Below are 18,618 nucleotides of genomic sequence, written 5' to 3' on the forward strand. Positions count from 1 at the left end.
AATAATAATTATTAATGGTCTATTAGGTGGCCAAAGATTTCTATTGCTTGGTAAACAGCCCACCACAATAAAAATTGCTTTAAAGGAGAGTTAAATATAGAGGTGTTATGATTGCAGCAATAAGCATGCATCTGCAGTGACAAACCTTTGTAATAAATACAAGACAACTTGGCCTTATGGTGAAAATATATTGCTGCAGATGGAAACAAATGACTGCAATTGCTCCACTTCTGGTTCAGCAATCTTTGCCACGGTCTAATTTGACTCTGGGTAGCACTGTAAACTACACACATAGTAGCAGATTGTTTTTAAACCTAGATTAGGTTTGCAGGATCACATGAACTCAGGTTTACTTCAAGGTGCCCACAAACTGACTGTACAATCTTACCAAGTTTACATAGTAGAAGGGTTAACACCTGTTTTGAAAATGAGATCACCCTTGTTATGCTACTTGCGAGTGTTCATTTAGGTAATTAAATTATTGGGCTGACTAGTTGTTTGAACTGAACTTTTTGCTGCCCTATTTTCCATCATATCCTTTCCGTGATGAAACCAGTGGATGTGTATAATAATTACAAACTAATGTACTTGGAATAATTCTTTGACTAAAATTATCTCTCGGTCACGGTTATTGTTGCTTGAATATATACTGATTACTATGCTGTAGTAAGTCTTAACATTTCTGAACTTATACATTAAAGAGGCTATGCAGCTTGAAATTACACTTTCATTTTATGCTGCTATCCTCTTGCCACATAAAAGTTATATTTACCTGCTGTCCCTGTTCCTCCCAAAAACCTCCCATGGCTGCCTGGTTCTGTTGCGTAGCTCTTCCCCATGCTGAAAAAAAAATCCTGTTTTCTAATAGAGAGGCCCCCTTTGTCCTAGCTTTGACAAAGGGGACCTCTCTGGCCCCGAAAAGATCGTAAGCATATGGTCAGATTATTGTACGTGTGAGATGGGACAATAAAGGCTTCACTATTCCTGCATAAATCTGTGTGCGGATTCATACGTCTCTTCTGTGGATTACGATTGCCAAGGATCCTGCACCAGCAACTGCTGGAATAAGGTGTGCGGTTTTTTCATCTCAAGTTTTTAGCAAGGGGACGGGGCTACTCGACAAAACCAGTCAGCCACGTGGCTTTGGGAGGAACAGAGCCTTCAGGTAAATTTACCTAATTGCGTAAGTGCCGCAATTTCACCACTATTCTGGGTGTAATTGTGATTTAGCTATTGAAGCCACCAATGTGATCACTCCCAAAATGCTGCAAACAGCGTTTTACGATCGCTCCGTGATCGCAATGCTGCTGATCAGCCAATCCCGGGTCCCAGGGCTAACAATACAGTCTCAGGACTGGAGATAAACAGTAATTTACATACCTGAATTCTTAACCCCTACAGTGAGTAAAAGATAAAATGGAGCACATGCTAGTTAAACACAAGAGTGGCACTGTGCAGATGTGTATATCTAATTATGCCATGTGTAGGCTCAGGTGCCCTTTAATGACCTGGCAATACAGGGTTATTCTATAGTATGCACAAGTTATAAATAATGTGATGCACACTTTTGTTTTGTTTGAAAGGGAGAGTGACAGGTGTATATTGATTTAAGTAAAAGAGGGACTGTTACAGTGTTTTCTTCATCAGTTTCATTTTCTTTGTTCGAGTCAGTCATGTAATCTGTATTTTCTTCTTCTTCTTCCTCTCTTTCATCCTCTTCATTTTCAGAAGCATCCTGAAACAACATATAGAAGCCATATATGTATTTGAAGCTTTACAGTGAACCTCTACAAGGAGCTGTAAGAAATACCTAGCGCATGTAACAATCTGGAATTTGAAGGCAGGGTTCACACTTGCTAAATTTTGTGCATGTTTTTCCATATAGCGAAACACGAATCAATCTACACAGAAGGTTAATCAATGGGTGGCTCAATTAGATAAGGGAAAAAAAGTATTTAGTAAGGAGTAGTTCTATTTCCAGTCCAGAACATTTTTATATATTTTATAAACAATTGTATATTTATATTGCATTAACTTTACTTTCTACAGTTTTGAGTTATTTGGTGTGCAATTCCCAGCTCCCGCCCTTTAACCCGAATTTTGTCACTTTAGTATGGGTAGGTGATAATGATGTCTGGAGAGACATGCTTCTGGCACTACAAAGCGCTTGCACCTTACACCTTCTCATTTCTCTTTTATACAGAATGCTATGTTACCATTGTTACTACTTATTTGTACATTTTTATGTATAGTTCAGGTATATAACATGTATATATACATGTGTATGTGTGTGTATGTGTAAAAGTAACTCAATTATTTTATTTGCTCACTTTTTATTGTTTACCTTTCACTTGTTAGGAATTAAGGCCGTAACAACGTGGACTTTTATCTGGTTAATCACTATATTCAAAGTACATTTATGATTGTGTGGTAAATAGGCATATCACTAGGTTTATTTCCATGTAGTTAAAAAGAGGCACCTTGTGTTACCCTGAAACAGTTATTATTACTACATACTAACACTAGGAGCAAATACATTACAAGCAAGCTGGGCTGGAAGGTATGCGAATTGCCCATTTATCTATTGGACTGGGTGGTGGTGCCAACCTCTTGTATGGTTCCAACTCTCACATGGTGATTTATTTCCTGGTTATATACTCCATCAGATTAGCACCATCTAAAATCCATTTAATTAAGCAATCTTCAATTAAAATGTTACATCATTAAAATCCACATGTGGGTATGCCTTAGATGACGCACAGGCGTTTTGGGCCGTTCCCAGTCCTTTCTCAAATCATGGCAGGCCCAGTGGGCCTGCCATGATTTGAGAAAGGACTGGGAACGGCCCGGAACGCCTGTGCGTCATCTAAGGCATACCCACATGTGGATTTTAATGATGTAACATTTTAATTGAAGATTGCTTAATAAAATGGATTTTAGATGGTGCTAATCTGATGGAGTATATGGACAGTGACTTGTGACTCCAAAGGCGATTAGAGCACATCGACTAACCATTGGTGCTGTTGCAATTACTATATATACTTATTTCCTGGTTATAACATTTATAGTGTGTGGTCCATTGTATTTTCATCTATAGTTCTATGTATAGCAATGATGCTTTTTTAACAGTTCCTCCACACAGCACCAGCGTGTACAAATGGAATGGTATTTCTAAATACTAACATGTAGCCAAGCAAACCTGTGAATTTTTTAAGTGCACTTGAAGTAAACTCCTGAGCACTTACAGTGTTTAATGAGCACACATTCCTGCTTTGTGTAAAAACTATGAACACAAAGCAAACCAGCTAATAAGTTGAAAGAAGTACACAACAGGCACTGCAAAACCAATCTTCAGCTAAGATCTTCAAGCTTAACTTTATAGTTTCTAAAAGCATTCCATGTTTTCCAGACGTTAGAGATTATAGCTAGAGATAGCCAAAAGCTACATACACACTTTAGATTTTCATCACTTGAAAAAAATAATTCCTGATCGCCACAGCTGCAAAACTAAACTGAGTACAGGTGTCCCTTGATTGCATTTACCTCTCCTATAGCAATTTACAAGACCAGATCACTCTTGCCTACCACCTACTGTTCACTGGGGAATCCACAAAGGAAGTTCCTGCAACAGGATGATGCTTGCTCATGCAACCCCTTTCCCTTTGCATAGAGCAGAATACATTACCTGTCTAGGAGTTAAAAGGCTTGACTGGACAGCAATTATTCCAAAATTGCAGCTCAAACAGATTAAGAATGATCGATTTGAGAGACAAATATATATACAGGTTTAGATTTATGTGGCCATTCCATCACAAGCTCAGACCCTTTGCAACAGATCATGCAACACAAAATAAGAAGAAAAAAACCTTTGAGGTTATTGGCCAACATAGAGGTTATTTATGACAGACAAGCTGGTATTTCACTATTTCATTAAAGAGGCACTATTAGCAATAACATGCCCCCCAAAGAAAACACATATGTAAGTAGATAAATACGTCCTCTACTTACATAACAGATGTATTGCCCTGTCCTCGGTTTCCTTCCATATCATTTTAGATTATAAATAAAGGGTCATTCTCTTCATGGCAGGGGCCATCTTGCTTCCTCCGGTATATTCTCCTCCCCCCCCCCCCGCAACCCCCTCCTCCCTTCACTTATTCTCACTTATTAAAAAGGCAGCTGGCAAAGACTCACCTAATAATAGATCCAAGCGCTGCAGTTCCCCCCCATACTCTCTGCACTACCACCAGCGGCAGTGCAGAGAGTATGGGGGGGGAACTGCAGCGCCTGGAAACATTATCCCTGCAGTCTGTGCGCCGCCTTTATCCTTCCCCAAAGTTCTGTGCGGGGAAGGAGAATGCGGCGGCGGGCGGCAGAAGGGCAGGAGGGGGGGCGCGGACATCACACTGGAGGAGGGGGGCAGAGGACAGTGACAGGAGATAGCCTCTGGCCCCCCCTCCGTGCGCTCTTACAGCGGCTACAACCACCGCAGACAAGGGGAGAGCAGGCGGCCAATCGCAGCGCAGAGAGGTGATTGACAGAGGCTTTAGCCAATCAGCCTGCCAGTCATTTCTGTTCTGCGGCCGTGCGTCCTGCAGGCATGGGGAGAGAAAAACCTCCTAGGAAAAAAAGTAAGAATGATTTTAACTATTTGCATTGCCTTATTAGCATCCTTTTTGTCTATGTAATAGCCTAAAATAGAAAATTGATTTCACATATAATGCCTAACAGTTACTCTTTAACCAAACTCTTAAGGGCCCGTTTCCACTAGCCACCGCGCATGGCTACGAGACGCACGGTGGCACTTCCTGGAATCCCAGAAGCCATGCCATGCATGGCTATGGGATTCGCAGCCTACCACACGGAAACTGACGGCAATGTCGGCTGAATCGCTAGTGTGCGCGATTAGCCTGTGGGGAAACTCTGCGGATTCGGCCCGGTTTCCGCACTAGTGGAAACGGGGCCCTTAAAGAGACTCTGAAGCGAGAATAAATCTCGCTTCAGAGCTCATAGTTAGCAGGGGCATGTGTGCCCCTGCTAAAACGCCGCTATCCCGCGGCTAAACGGGGGTCCCTTCACCCCCAAACCCACCCCCGCAAGACTTGGTCGTAGACTTGGTCGTTTCTGGAGGCAGGGCTAACGGCTGCAGCCCTGCCTCCAGTTGCGTCTATCAGCGGCGCATCGCCGCCTCTCCCCCGCCCCTCTCAGTGAAGGAAGACTGAGAGGGGCGGGAGAGAGGCGGAGATACGTGCTGACAGACGCGTGTGGGGCAGGGCTGCGGCGGTTAGCCCTGCCCCAACCAGGAAGCGCTCCCCCGCTGCACCGAGAGGATTTGGGGGTGAAGGGACCCCCGTTTAGCGGCGCGATAGCGGCGGTTTAGCAGGGGCACACATGCCCCTGCTATCTATGAGGTCTGAAGCGAGATTTATTCTCGCTTCAGACTCTCTTTAAAGGCAATGGATTGCAAACCACAAACGAGTGTGAGCCAAAGGCCTCAGAGGAGTAATGCATACTAGTTACCGGACAATAAACCTCAATCTGTTGACGGAGTTGTTGCTCTTAAATGAATCTGTAGCACTTAAAGAGAAACTCTGACCAAGAATTAAACTTTATCCCAATCAGTAGCTGATACCCCCTTTTACATGAGAAATTATTCCTTTTCACAAACAGACCATCATGGGGCGCTGTATGACTGATATTGTGGTGAAACCTCTCCCACATGAAACTCTGAGGACCTTGGTACTCCTGGCAGTTTCCGGTCTGTGAACCTTGTTGCATTGTGGGAAATAGCTGTTTACAGCGGTTTCCAACTGCCAAAAAAGCATGCAGCAACTACATCACCTGCCAACAGTAAAAATGTCACCATGTAATAAATGTCAGAATGTAAATCAGGGATTTAAAAGATTTTTACAATGGGCAAACACTGACTAAATCATTTATACATAATTATTGTAAAAATGAAGCACTTTTTTTATAACATTATTTTCACTGGAGTTCCTCTTTAAATAGTATGGTACTGCCAACTTCCATGACTGTCTAACCACACAGGTGTTTTAGCTCGACAGTCCCTGCAATGTTGCAAAACCTCATTTTTACAGTCTGCGGTGAGAAGTGATGTGAAGAGTAAATATCTCTCATGTTTACTTACTGTGGTGATGGGTATTTCCATATAGTTCATAAAATACTGCAGCAGAAACTTAAAAAAAGTCAACAAAAAAAAAACAAAACATACCTATACTTTATTTAAAAGTCAATAGAAATAGTTTATTTCCTTGTAGCAGGTTATAATTTCTACCCCACTTGATGTAATCCTTAAACACTGGATTGTGGATGTGTTACTGACATCTTAATACAACTACTGAAGAACGCTAAAAGATAGTTCAGTGCCATGTTTCAGATCATGGGACTTTTCACAGTGGCATGTCTGTATTCAGTAGAATAACTGTGTCTGCCTGAAACAGGTTTCAGGCCAAAACACATTACTTTCTACTGGTTACTTAGCCTAATAGAGAATTAGGTGGAATTTCTAGACTGCACAAGGATGTTTGTTTCTGTGGGAATGAGAAGACCTTGGAGGGAGATCTCTTTTTTTACCTCTATGCACATTTATTCTGTGTAGGACAGATAACATCCTCATAAGCATTTAAGGATGCAAATACTTCTAAATATGCTAAAAGTAGCCCTATTTGGCCCTGATGAATAATGTAATTACGTGTAAAGCATTATGATTTGGCATCTCTCAAGAGAACAGAGGAATGTATGGTTTGCTCATTGTTTACCTGTGCTTCACTTGTAATAACAGTGCCTACATATACACCAAGGACTTCTTAAGCCAATAACCTGCCAGCGCAATAGCTTTCCCACGCCTCTTCCTGATGCCTATGAATCCGCCACCATGGTTATGTGTGACAACAGAACTTCTATTCATCTCTCAAATATATGGGATTGGTTACCTTCACAGGACTTATCAAACCTTTCTACAATCCATTCTCTCCCTGTCCTCTCAAACCTCATGTCCAGAAATAAATCTAAGATAACCAATTTAGATTGTGATTAAGAAAAGTGGGTTGCAAGAACATAGAGAGGCATAGAGAAGTGATTAGACCAGCAGCAGTGCCCATGCGTGGAAATGTGTACAGGCTGCTGGGTAAAGATATTAATTTTAGTTGTTTTGGCCTTAAAAAGAGAGTTTAATGTGAACCTTTGTTCGGCTGTTTATGGATCAATAACAGTTATACAGTTCTTGCACTTTCTTCATGCATTTAACCGCTCTTAGTGGCCAACTCTCACTAGACCAGTTACCACAAATCAGGCACAAATCTTACTCCACTAATAATCAGACTAAGGTTTACTTTAAACTTCGAATGGCATCTCTGTAAGTGTCGGAGATGGAAAGCAGCAGTAGGCTACTGACAAATCACCTACAATTCTAGTTTTTTCTGTAAACATTTCAGAATTTAAGAAATGAAGAAAAATCCATCTCTGTGAAAACTTGGGCTGTCTGTAAACAGCAGAATACTTTGTTCCTCTCATGGGCTACGCAATAGGGCTGCTTCCAGTTCTAGCGGTAATCTGCCCTGGAAGGGGGGAGCTGGGTTGGAATTATGATTTTTGCATAAATGAGATTTATGTGGGACAAAGTCAGGTAGTCCCAACCCCATCAGCTGGCAAAATTTTGTATTATGCAGTTAGAATAATAAGAGATTAACCTATTTTGGTTCCTGGACGTAGTTTCTACGTCCAGGAACCATGCGCGCTCCCGCGGCCGATCGCGCGCGTGCACCTCGCACTCCCGGCCGCGGATTCGGTAGCCAGGGAATCAATGTATCGGGCTATGGTGCCCGATCATTGATTCCTCTCCCCCGCTGAAAAAGCGACAGCTTCTCTCGGAAGCTGCGCCTTTTCTGGCCGTTCCCTCTCCGATGAGTCACTCTAAGCGTGTGTTACGCTTAGAGTGACGTCACGTAAACAAACTCATGGCCGCCATCTTGTGGCCAAAAAGTAATACTACACCTGTAAGAAAAAAAAAATACAAATTAACACACATTTACATTATAAATCTATTGTTTACCTCCCACCCTCCCAAAACTACCCAAATAAAATGTTTACTATAAAAAAAAAAAACCATTACAATAATAATAAAAAAAAACAACATGTAAATATTTACCTAAGGGTCTAAACTTTTTAAATATCAATGTAAAGATGAAATATTTCTATTTTTTTTTTATTTTAAACTTGTAAATAGTGATAGATGCAAACTGGAAAAAATGCACCTTTATTTCCAAATAAAATATTGTCGCCATACATTGTGATAGGGACATAATTTTAACGGTGTAATAACCGGGACATATGGGCAAATACAATAAGTGAGTTTTAATTATGGAGGCATGTATTATTTTAAAACTATAATGGCTAAAAACTGAGAAATAATGAATTTTTCCATTTTTTTCTTATTCTTCCTGTTAAAATGCATTTACAGTAAAGTAGCTCTTAGCAAAATGTACCCCCCAAAGAAAGCCTAATTGGTGGCGGAAAAAACAAGATATAGATCAGTGCATTGTGATAAGTAGTGATAAAGTTATAGGCTAATGAATGGGAGGTGAACATTTCTCACGTGAAAACCACGGAACCTGAATGGGTTAATAATATAAAAAAAAATTACTAACCTCTTCTTCAGGTTCATTCATTTCACTTTCATTTCCAGACTGTTCCTCTGTCTCTCCTCCAGCTTCTTCCTCCTCTTCGTCATCGTCATCCTCCAGTGCCACACCCTCAGCCATGGAATGCTTTGAATCCTTGTCATTTACAAGACCTTAATAATTGCAAGATGTAACTTGTTAGGATTTTTACAAGAACTTTAAAATAACAAAGCAAAGATAAACCATTTAAGACAGACATTAAGCAGGAGTTATTTAAATTGGGTACTGATTTAAGAAGTCTTAAGGTGCCCATACATCTAGCAATTTTGGCAGCCAATCAACCAAGATAAAGATCTCTCTCTGATTGGAGAGAGATCTGTGGCCACCATAAACTACAGGTTGATTCCCAATCAATTTCAACATAGAATCTTTTGGGAATTGGCCTAGTGACACCGCCTTGTCGCCCTTGCTGCTCCCCCTCCCCCCCCCCCCCCAAGTGTAAAATGCCCCCCCTGAAGTTCCCACGTTTTATCTGTCGGTGCCCACCACTGGCTCCATCCACTTCCTCACACACCCCACATGATTGCCGGCGTATTGCACATGGGCGCACGAGACATAGCACAGACACACACACACACACAATGAAAGCATTTTCCAGTACGTCTAATTGATACATGTGACCAATTTTGGCCCAAAATTGGTTGCATCGTCGATCTGACATGCTCTTGGCGGCACAGATTTTCATCCAATTCGCTTATAATCATTGAATCGGATGGTTGATCTCTAGATGCTAGAAATAGTTATTTAAGACTCATTTCTAGCATGCAACTTCTATGGCAAGGTACATGGATTGTAACTGTATTTTCCTAACTACAGAAATTTGTAATTAACCTGGAAATTACACATTTATCTAAGATGGCTCCCTCTAGTGCTCCCTGTGACTGGGTTGGCACTGCTCAGTGTACTTTATGGTTTACAAGACAGTCTTGAATAAAAAAAATGTAGAATATATTTGTATCCTTGCTTAAAGAGACCCTGTAACAAAAAAAACATCCCCTGGGGGGTACTCACCTCAGTAGGGGGAAGCCACAGGGTCCTAATGAGGCTTCCCCCTCCGCTGTAGCTGCAGGCAGTCCAGCGCTGGCTCCCCCGAAGTGTCCCGGAATCCTCCTTCGACAAGCCTGACAAGCACTGATTTATTTACCTTTCTTGGCTCCAGCGGGGGCGCTGTTGCGGCTCTCTGCACGGAGATAGGCGAAAATAGCTGATCTCTGTCGGGTCCGCTCTACTCCGCAGGTGACTTGCGCCTGCGCAGTAGAGTGGCCCGACAGCGATCAGCTATTTCTGCCTATCTCTGAGGCGCAGAGACGGTACTGCGCCTGCGCTGGAGCCCGGGAGGTAAATATTTACCTTTCCGGGGGGATTTTCTCCGCTGCCGTGGGACCGAGGCGGACGGGGGAAGCCGAAAATAGGATCTGGAGGCTTCCCCCACCCGAGGTGAGTACCCGCTAGGGGAGATTTTTTCGTTACAGATTTTCTTTAAAGGGAGCAATATTTAAGTTCCACCAGAAGTAGCAAGAATGGTTTGGAAGTCATTAAAATATGCATAACACACAAGTTCATTAGCCAGAAAAATGGGAAAATATGTCAAAATGTGTCTGTCGAGGTAAAGCAGTAAGAGAGCAGAAGCACTGCCACAACTGTACAGTACTCTATCATGAAAATATACATTTTATATTCTGTGGGCTTTAGAATAAGAAAAATAATATATTTAAAAAAGTACCTAAAGTAACATGATGAGATACACTTATATGTGCAGTTCCAATTCTGCTTAGAACTTACCTGTGCCCCTTTTTCTCAATGTAATGGTTTAGAATCCAGGGCTATAAATAACAGTTTCTTGGCAGTCAGACCGTAGAGCAAAGGTGGCCATTTGCTAGCAGATGGCCAACGGACGTGCCCAAAAATAGATACCTCTGTTATCAGAATCTGATCAGAGTGGGAACTATTCCAGACATACACTGCACATATATTTAGCTGGCTCTGGGGCACTGATGCTACGGGCTACAGCTGTGCCATTTCTGGAAATCAATGGAAATTACGAATCAGACGGCCATTTTTGGGCATAAATCTCCAGCAGATTTGATCAATCACAGTGGTTGAATCTGCTGGGGAATGTAGATTTGCATATGGGCACCTTAACACTTACAAAGAATTAAACAGAGGTTGTAAATGCCTTTGTGGCTCAGAAAAAAAATATCTAATAGTAGAGAACAGATAAGTTCAAAAGTTTGAGATTTGTCTGTATGAGAGCCGAACAACATTAAAAACTGCTATCATGTACCCGATACAGTCTTTCGTTCAAAGATTTTAACCTTTAAAGAGACTCTGAAGCGAGAATAAATCTCGCTTCAGAGCTCATAGTTAGCAGGGGCATGTTTGCCCCTGCTAAAACGCCGCTATCCCACGGCTAAACGGGTGTCCCTTCACCCCCAAACCCACCCCCGCAAAACTTGGTCGTCAACTTGGTTGTAAATTTTCTCTTCCTGAAGGCAGGGCTAACGGCTGCAGCCCTGCCTCTCAGCGCATCTATCAGATGCGCATCGCCGCCTCTCCCCCGCCCCTCTCAGTAAAGGAAGACTGAGAGGGGCGGGGGAGAGGCGGAGGTACGCGTCTTATAGACGTGTGTGAGGGCAGGGCTGCGGCGGTTAGCCCTGCCCCAATGCGGAAGCGCTCCCCGGCTGTACGGAGGGGATTTGGGGGTGAAGGGACCCCCGTTAAGCCACGGGATAGCGGCGTTTTAGCAGGGGCACACATGCCCCTGCTATCTATGAGGTCTGAAGCGAGATTTATTCTCGCTTCAGACTCCCTTTAAATATAAAATAAAAGTATGGGAAGTCCTTTTTTGGATTAGGACTATAGATACAACTGTTTATGTCATCAGATTATTTTCACTTCAGGTCGCTTTTATTGGACAACAGTCTCACCTAGTTTTACCAGAAACTCTCGCTCCAGGTCCTGTACTTGTCGAAGAGCTTCACTTAAAGAGGTACACAGTTTCATCTTTGGTCTTAGTAGTTCCAATGTATCACTGATCATATAGTCAATGTCTATAGGGAATGGATGATCTTTTGTCCATACATCCAGAGTTTTTTTCCACCAAACATAACGCTAAAAATCAAAAAACAAAGTAGGCAAAATAAGTGAACAACGATATTCAATTTTCAACTTCGACATCATATTTTAGCAAAGTGTATACAGATATTATGATGCTCCGTGTGGTAGCAAGATCTATCTCCTGAAAACTTTCTTTATTGCCCAACTACCAACAATGCACAAAGCTAATATATGAAAATTGGTTCATAATTCCTCTCTCTACTAAAACACCTTCAGTGTAAATATGCAGAATTCTGACTACCTCCATGGACTGTAAAACCCATCTAAACCATGAGTACAAAGGAAAAACCCACATTCATACTAGTGTTAGGCAGCTATATTCCACCCGGTCACTGTTTTCTGTAGTGCAGTGGGATGAGCAGCCTTCTATTTTCCCAGGCACTTGTCACTAAGTTGTCAACCTGGACCTTATCGCTGGCGTCTAGTTCCAGCAGGTCCTATCTCAGTCAGACAACACTTGCATATGTGTGCATCATCTAGTGTTTTTGTATGGTCGCTAGAATTGGCTAGAGCAGGGCAGTAGTGATCTTCAAGTGGACTGAAAGTCAGCATTTCTACTTTGCTCTAAAAGATTCCTAACAGTTTTAAAGCTGCTATCCCAGAAAAAAAATTGTAGCAGAACACTACTGAATTGGTTAAACAAAACACTTTGTCCTGCTATTCAGCTTCAAATCCACATCCAGACTGGAGATAACAGTATCTTTGTTTACATTCCAGTGTGGATACATTTGCGTGTAACAAGTAAAAAACACTCTCTGAGAAGCTGTCTCTGCTTCAGGCACACACACAGTTCATTAGAAGATTTGAATATACCGGTATAATAAAAAGCAGTTGGAATAAAATGCAATGGCAGCTTTCAGGGCAAGATAAACTATACTTTGGAAACTTGTAATTTGTAGACAGACATTATTACTTGTGCACAAAAGCAAATATGATATTTGTATGAGTAATAAACAGTAGGAAAAACACATTTTCATTGAATTTATTGTCAGAGTTTCAGACCACTTAAACTTCTAGCACAGTAAAGGTGTACAAGAAGGAGGCTGCTAGAACACTACTAGTCCCCGCAGCTCCCTGCTTAAATATCTTATTTTATCTTGAAACATTTAGTCATGTGACTGCTGCAGTGCTCCACATCTGCCTCTTGACTGCCAGATATGGACTGACACCTCAGTCCAGATCACACTTGCCACAGTAAAGTCCTATGGTGGTTTCTTGAATAATACTTTCATAAATCACCAACATCAGGAAAAGATTTTTCTTGAAGCCTCCTCTCTCCATACAAACTCCAAACATTATATCCTACTTAACTGTGTTCTTACCACTATCTGAACTCACTGTCTCCTCTCTCAATCACATCCCACTACATGCCCACTCAACCCCATTCCCTCTCACTTTATTACTCACCTATGCTCTACCATTACACCTGCCTTAACCTCCTTCTTCAACCTTTCTTTCTCCAAAGGCATCTTTCCTTCCACACTCAAGCATGCACTTATCATGCCTATACCCCAAAAAACTCATCTACCTCTCCCCTGTCCAACTACTGTCCTATCTCTCTACTCCCCTCTTCTTCCATACTATTTAAGCACCACGTTTACTCAGATTTAACCTGTCACCTTACTGCTATTGTTCTTGTTACATGACCTCCAATCTGGATTTCACCCAAGCAACTCAACTGAAACTGCCCTACTCAAAAGTAACCAATGACCAGGTCACTGCTAAATCCAAACGCCTCTAACTTTTCTCATACTTTAAGGGCCAGTTTCCACTAAAAGCGGTGCGATGCGGCTACATAGCCACATCGTGGGTATGCTGAAGCACATGCACGGCAATTGAATAGTTTCCACTGCGTGTATGTTGTGCAGAGCGATCAGAGAATCTGCAGCATGCTGCAGATTCTCACATGGCCGCAGCTTCATCCCAACTCTTCGATTGACTTCCGCATCGGGAGATGCGGAAGTGACGTGGGCGCCCGCGGAAGTGATGCATAGCTGCATCGCATCACTTTCGCCAATGGAAAAGGGCCCTTAGATCCCTCTTCAACTATAGACACAGGGAACCATCCTCCCCTTCTCCAAATCCTCTCATCCATGGACATTCAGGGTTTTTCTCTCTCCTGGCTTTCCTCTTATCTCACTGATGGGACAAAAATGCTCCAGTCAAACTGGCCTTTTAGGCTTCTCTATTCATGTTTTATGCTAAAAGTTCAAAATATATCCTACCTGAAAATAAATGAGGAAGCAGTCTAGCTTGCGCTTGCTTGATCCTCGGTCGAAGTATTGCCCGCAAGTATCAAGAATGGTACACACTAATCTAATGCGAAATAAATGCTCAGGAGGATCAAGAAGACTGGCGGTGCCATCTGTGTTCACTCCAAATGATATGAAGGAATAAAGTGTGCGGAATATAACAGCAGATTCAACCATTCTATAGTTATAAAGCTCTCCAAGAAATTTTGCACTGCTAATCCGTCGCTGGTTAAACTTTGGCTGGTTAACCTAGTTAAAAACAAACAAAAACGTTTTAACAGCATTACATTACATATCTTTATTGTAATACAGCCAACAATAACATTGTTTTTAATTGCACAGCTTAGAACCTAAAAGTTAAACTTGGTATGTTGATACAGGAGTGTAACAATACTAATAAACTTGCTAAATACAGTGTATAAATCACACAAAACACAGGACATCTGTATAAACTTTCACAAATAGTCTAGACTCAAGGTTCTCAACGTGTGGTACGTTTACCCCGGGGGTACTTTTGATGGTTCCAGGGGGTACGCAGGCTGGATATACTTAACCAAGAATAACAAATTTACAGTTTTTGAAAATGATAAATCTTATTTAAACAGCACCAAATTAGTAGTTTAGCTAATTAAAAGTAATAGTAAATGATTGTACATTGCTTAGAACCAATTATCATGTACTACGATTCAATATATAATTGTCAAGGGGTACTTGTAATAATGTTTACTATGCTAGGGTGAGTTTACTGTTTACTATGCTTGGTGAGTACAGGGTTTAAAAAGGGGTACATACCAATAAAATGTTGAGAAACACATGTACAGATCAGGCTTTTCAAGTCACCGCCTTGAGGCTCTGTGATTTCATCAAAGTTTCAGACAAGTTATTTTTCAAAGAAAATGTAAGAGTATTAAGATAAACTTGTGACTTTTTAAAACTGTGAAACTTCTGTGAACTTCTCTGCCCACCAGTGACTACAAAAGCCAAATCTGTTGTTTTCTAGACTGCAGGAGGAGGGGGCGGGGGGAATCCCGAAACCAAACCTCCCCTCCGACTGCTTTACTGGCAACCAGACTGTTGAATTTGGACAGGTGGAAATGTAGGCATATTTCCAAAAATTATTATAAGCCTCTGCTATAGTACAGAGACAGATGTGTGGAAAGGTGGGTGTCTGGGGTGCGTTTATGTTCAGATACTTTTAACAGGTAGTACAACTACAGAATGTCTTGTTCCCTGTAAACCAATGTAGCAACCCTCGGACAGAAGCTTGAAGCGATATGTGCCTGGTCAGTCTGGCAGCACACCAGATCTCAACACACTGTAGAAAGTAGGACCAGCACCATCTGTATTTATGCCCTTTATTCAATGAATGAACATATAGCACTCGGAGCAACATTTCGCAGCATTGTGCTCCTTTGTCAAGCTATGCTGCATGAATACCAACTACTATTCATACAGCATAGCTTGACAAAGGTACGCAATGCTCCAAAACATAGCTCTAATGCTGCATAAAGGGTGGTTAAGACTTAGTGGGCACTGTGTCAAGACTTACACAAGTGCATCCTAAAATTGACAAAACCAGTCATCAAGTGCCATCATCAGTACGGTATTGCACATAATCTCACAAACCATTTTTTTATTTACCATTTTCAGTTGTAAAATATTATTCGCATAATTTTGCAATTCTAATATTACACATTTCACATTTACAAGCAAAAGCTATGACATCTCTGTAGAAAAGCTGTTGCTATAAGATTAGGATACATCACACTGCAGACTGATCTAGAACAGGGAATGCAGATTTCTGTGTATAAGGCAAGGTAACCTGACGGCTTACATTTTGTTTGCTCAGGATTCTCTGGGTGTCTGCTGCAGCACTTGATCAGTTTTTGTTAATCAAACATGCCTTGTAAATTATCTATTATGGGTACACATTTAGCAGGCACCCAAGTAATATAAAACTCCACAGTAATATAAACTCCCCAAAATAAAGGGGTAGCTTACCCCTGAAACAACAGTTTTCATGGCGTCGACATACATTTCTTCAAATGGGGAAAAAGGAATTGCTTGCCAGGCTTTGATGCATTGCAAAATACTGTCCAAAAAGATCTCAATCTGTAGCCAGCTAAGAATTTCCAAAAAGAACAGTAACCTCAAATTACGGTTCTGTGCAATCTTAGCAAAAGGATACACTGATAGGTGTAATGGTTACTGAGATGCAAACAATTCCAAGTTTATGCAGGAGGATGCAAATGTATGCATCTTGAAAATGCATCAAATTCTACCTTGGCAGGCTTTGACTGACCCATTTTCAAGCCCTGAACAATTTGCATAATCCTGCATCAGCTCTGAATTATTTACATCTCATGACCATCCCTGGTTTCCATGAGCATGCCTGGAATCTCTCACCTTATGTTTTATACACACACAAACACAACAGATTTAGATGTTTCAGCAGCTTTCCTTATAACAAGTTTTCACAATATCTAGTTCAACCCACAAATGCTGGTACTGTTACCTGTAATAATCAGAAAGAAGCACAAGGGAGATCACCTGAACTAATCAAGACCAGCATTTCAGGAAATAGCTTGTTACTATACCTCCATCCCTAGACGTATATCTTCTAACACGCCATCCACCACGTGAATTCCAACATCCTCTTGATAAAGCACCAAGCCTGCAAGGAGGTTAGCCACACAATGGATGCTGTTGTACTTCACATTCCAAATGTTGATCATGCAGCAGATGACATATTCTTTCACCTCGGGATCCTGCCAAGCCAACTTCCTCATCTGGCGCAAAACCTAAGTAGTAAAGCATATACAAGATAAGAAAACACAGAGTTTCTGTGAAAGAATAACTCATCAAGCTTTAACTTACTGTTCTGTGGGCACAAACCACATAAAAAAAGAAATGCACAGTTCTGCTAGGACTTGAATTATATATATACATATATATATCATAAGTCTATACAGTACAAGAATGTATTCACTGCCAAAGGAAGAAAATTCTTTAGAAATTATTGTTTTTTTTGCAAAATCCAGATGACTGATAAATAAAAACAAGTAAGAAATAAAGTATACATTAAAATGATTATGCAAAAGGGAAAACAATATGTTAAAAAGAAAAAAAGATATAAAAAGGCCTGTATTTAAAGTTAGACTGGAAATTTCAAAAAACATAAAAACTCTTATAAGGATTATTTGGTCCCATCCTCATCATTAATGTGTTTGGTGAAAGGGGACCTAGAAACAGGACTAGGGACCAATTGAATATTTGCATAAGAGGAGAGTATGATTTTTTTTTTTCTCTTTTCTGACAACTTTTTAAGAAGGCCTGGTGATCACTTCACAGCAAACGTACTGGTCTGGAGCCAAAAAGTTAGAGACTTACCTCTATAGAGGCTTTAGAGGTGCGCCCTGCTTGCAACCCGTTCTTTTAGAGGTAAGCCTATTTATGTATGTTTTATCCAGCTTAATTAATCAATTCCACACATCACATCTTGGGGCGCCTCCTCCCTCCCAATAATATCCCACACCAACCCTCTCTGCTCGGGGTGTTGGCCGTGTAGGTTTGTTCCTTGGAATCCTTACACCCCTTTTTCTTTTCCTGGAGAGCGACCTATATTGACGAAGACCAAAGAACCCGAGTGAGGAAGGGCTTTTCTCACCAGCCGTTACACTGTGGTTGCTGGTCTTGCAACCTATCCTTGTGAGTATTCTGCACATACTGTTGTTGAGTATCCCATACCCTCGACGTGCTACACTATCAGGGGCTTCTGGTGTCCCGGTCTCGTTTTTTGTCTCCTTTGGAAGGTCCTCGGACTCCATTGGTACCACACCCTCTATCTCTATAAAGGCTTCAAGTATCCTCCTACACACCATTGCCATTGGCTGGGCGCCCTCTAACAAAAAAAAAAACTGCAACCGCTCTTCTCTTCCGCGAATGAGCACGGCCGTAATGCGCCTGCGTGAGTACGGCCGTGAGGACATATCAGACTAGCTTTTGTCAGGACTTGGGAAACCTCTGGACTATCCAGAGGCTTCCCTCTACCTAACTATCACTTTAAAGGTACTTATGGTAAAAATGACAGGACCTGTCATGACAGGCCGGGGGGGCACTTGCAGGGTGAAATACTTAATGGGTGGCTGCCAAACTGGAGGAAGGCCATGGCAATGCAGGCGGACGTTCCCCAAGAGCTTCGGCAGTCTTCGGAGACATGGAGGCCACAGCACTGCCCAGGACGAGGCAGAGCATTGCCAGTGACCTGACGTCAGGTGAGTGTTTAACCCTGCAACCCCCCCCCCTCCAATCCATACTCATAAAATCATGTCATTGACAGGCTCTATCATTTTTACCATAGGTACTCTGTAAAAAAATGTCACCATTTCTCAAGTGGTGAATGAAAACTATATTATTATCCATCTTTGGCTCTTGCTAGAAAGGCTGGACTAAAGGCTCATACACACATCAGACTATAGTATCTGGAAAATGAAAGATCACAGACCAAGCTTACCACCCTTCATGTAGTATGAGAGCCATACCTTCACAGT

At 41.6% G+C, this 18,618-nt stretch overlaps 1 protein-coding gene across 4 annotated transcripts in view; it reads right to left on the reverse strand.

Annotated features, from left to right (window-relative positions):
• Nucleotides 1–18,618, reverse strand: part of LOC137563524 (regulator of nonsense transcripts 2-like) — a 113,450-nt gene that overhangs the window by 11,432 nt on the left and 83,400 nt on the right. For all 4 annotated transcript variants that reach the window (XM_068276098.1, XM_068276099.1, XM_068276100.1 and 1 more), the window contains exons 13-17: nt 16,666–16,869; nt 14,042–14,317; nt 11,627–11,810; nt 8,667–8,812; nt 1,631–1,735 (exon numbers count right to left, since the gene is read on the reverse strand). In XM_068276098.1, coding sequence (XP_068132199.1) covers nt 1,631–1,735; nt 8,667–8,812; nt 11,627–11,810; nt 14,042–14,317; nt 16,666–16,869 — 915 coding nt within the window. The remainder of the gene's footprint in view (nt 1–1,630; nt 1,736–8,666; nt 8,813–11,626; nt 11,811–14,041; nt 14,318–16,665; nt 16,870–18,618) is intronic.

The sequence above is a fragment of the Hyperolius riggenbachi genome, chromosome 3, assembly GCF_040937935.1.
Source record: "Hyperolius riggenbachi isolate aHypRig1 chromosome 3, aHypRig1.pri, whole genome shotgun sequence".
Taxonomy (NCBI): domain Eukaryota; kingdom Metazoa; phylum Chordata; class Amphibia; order Anura; family Hyperoliidae; genus Hyperolius; species Hyperolius riggenbachi.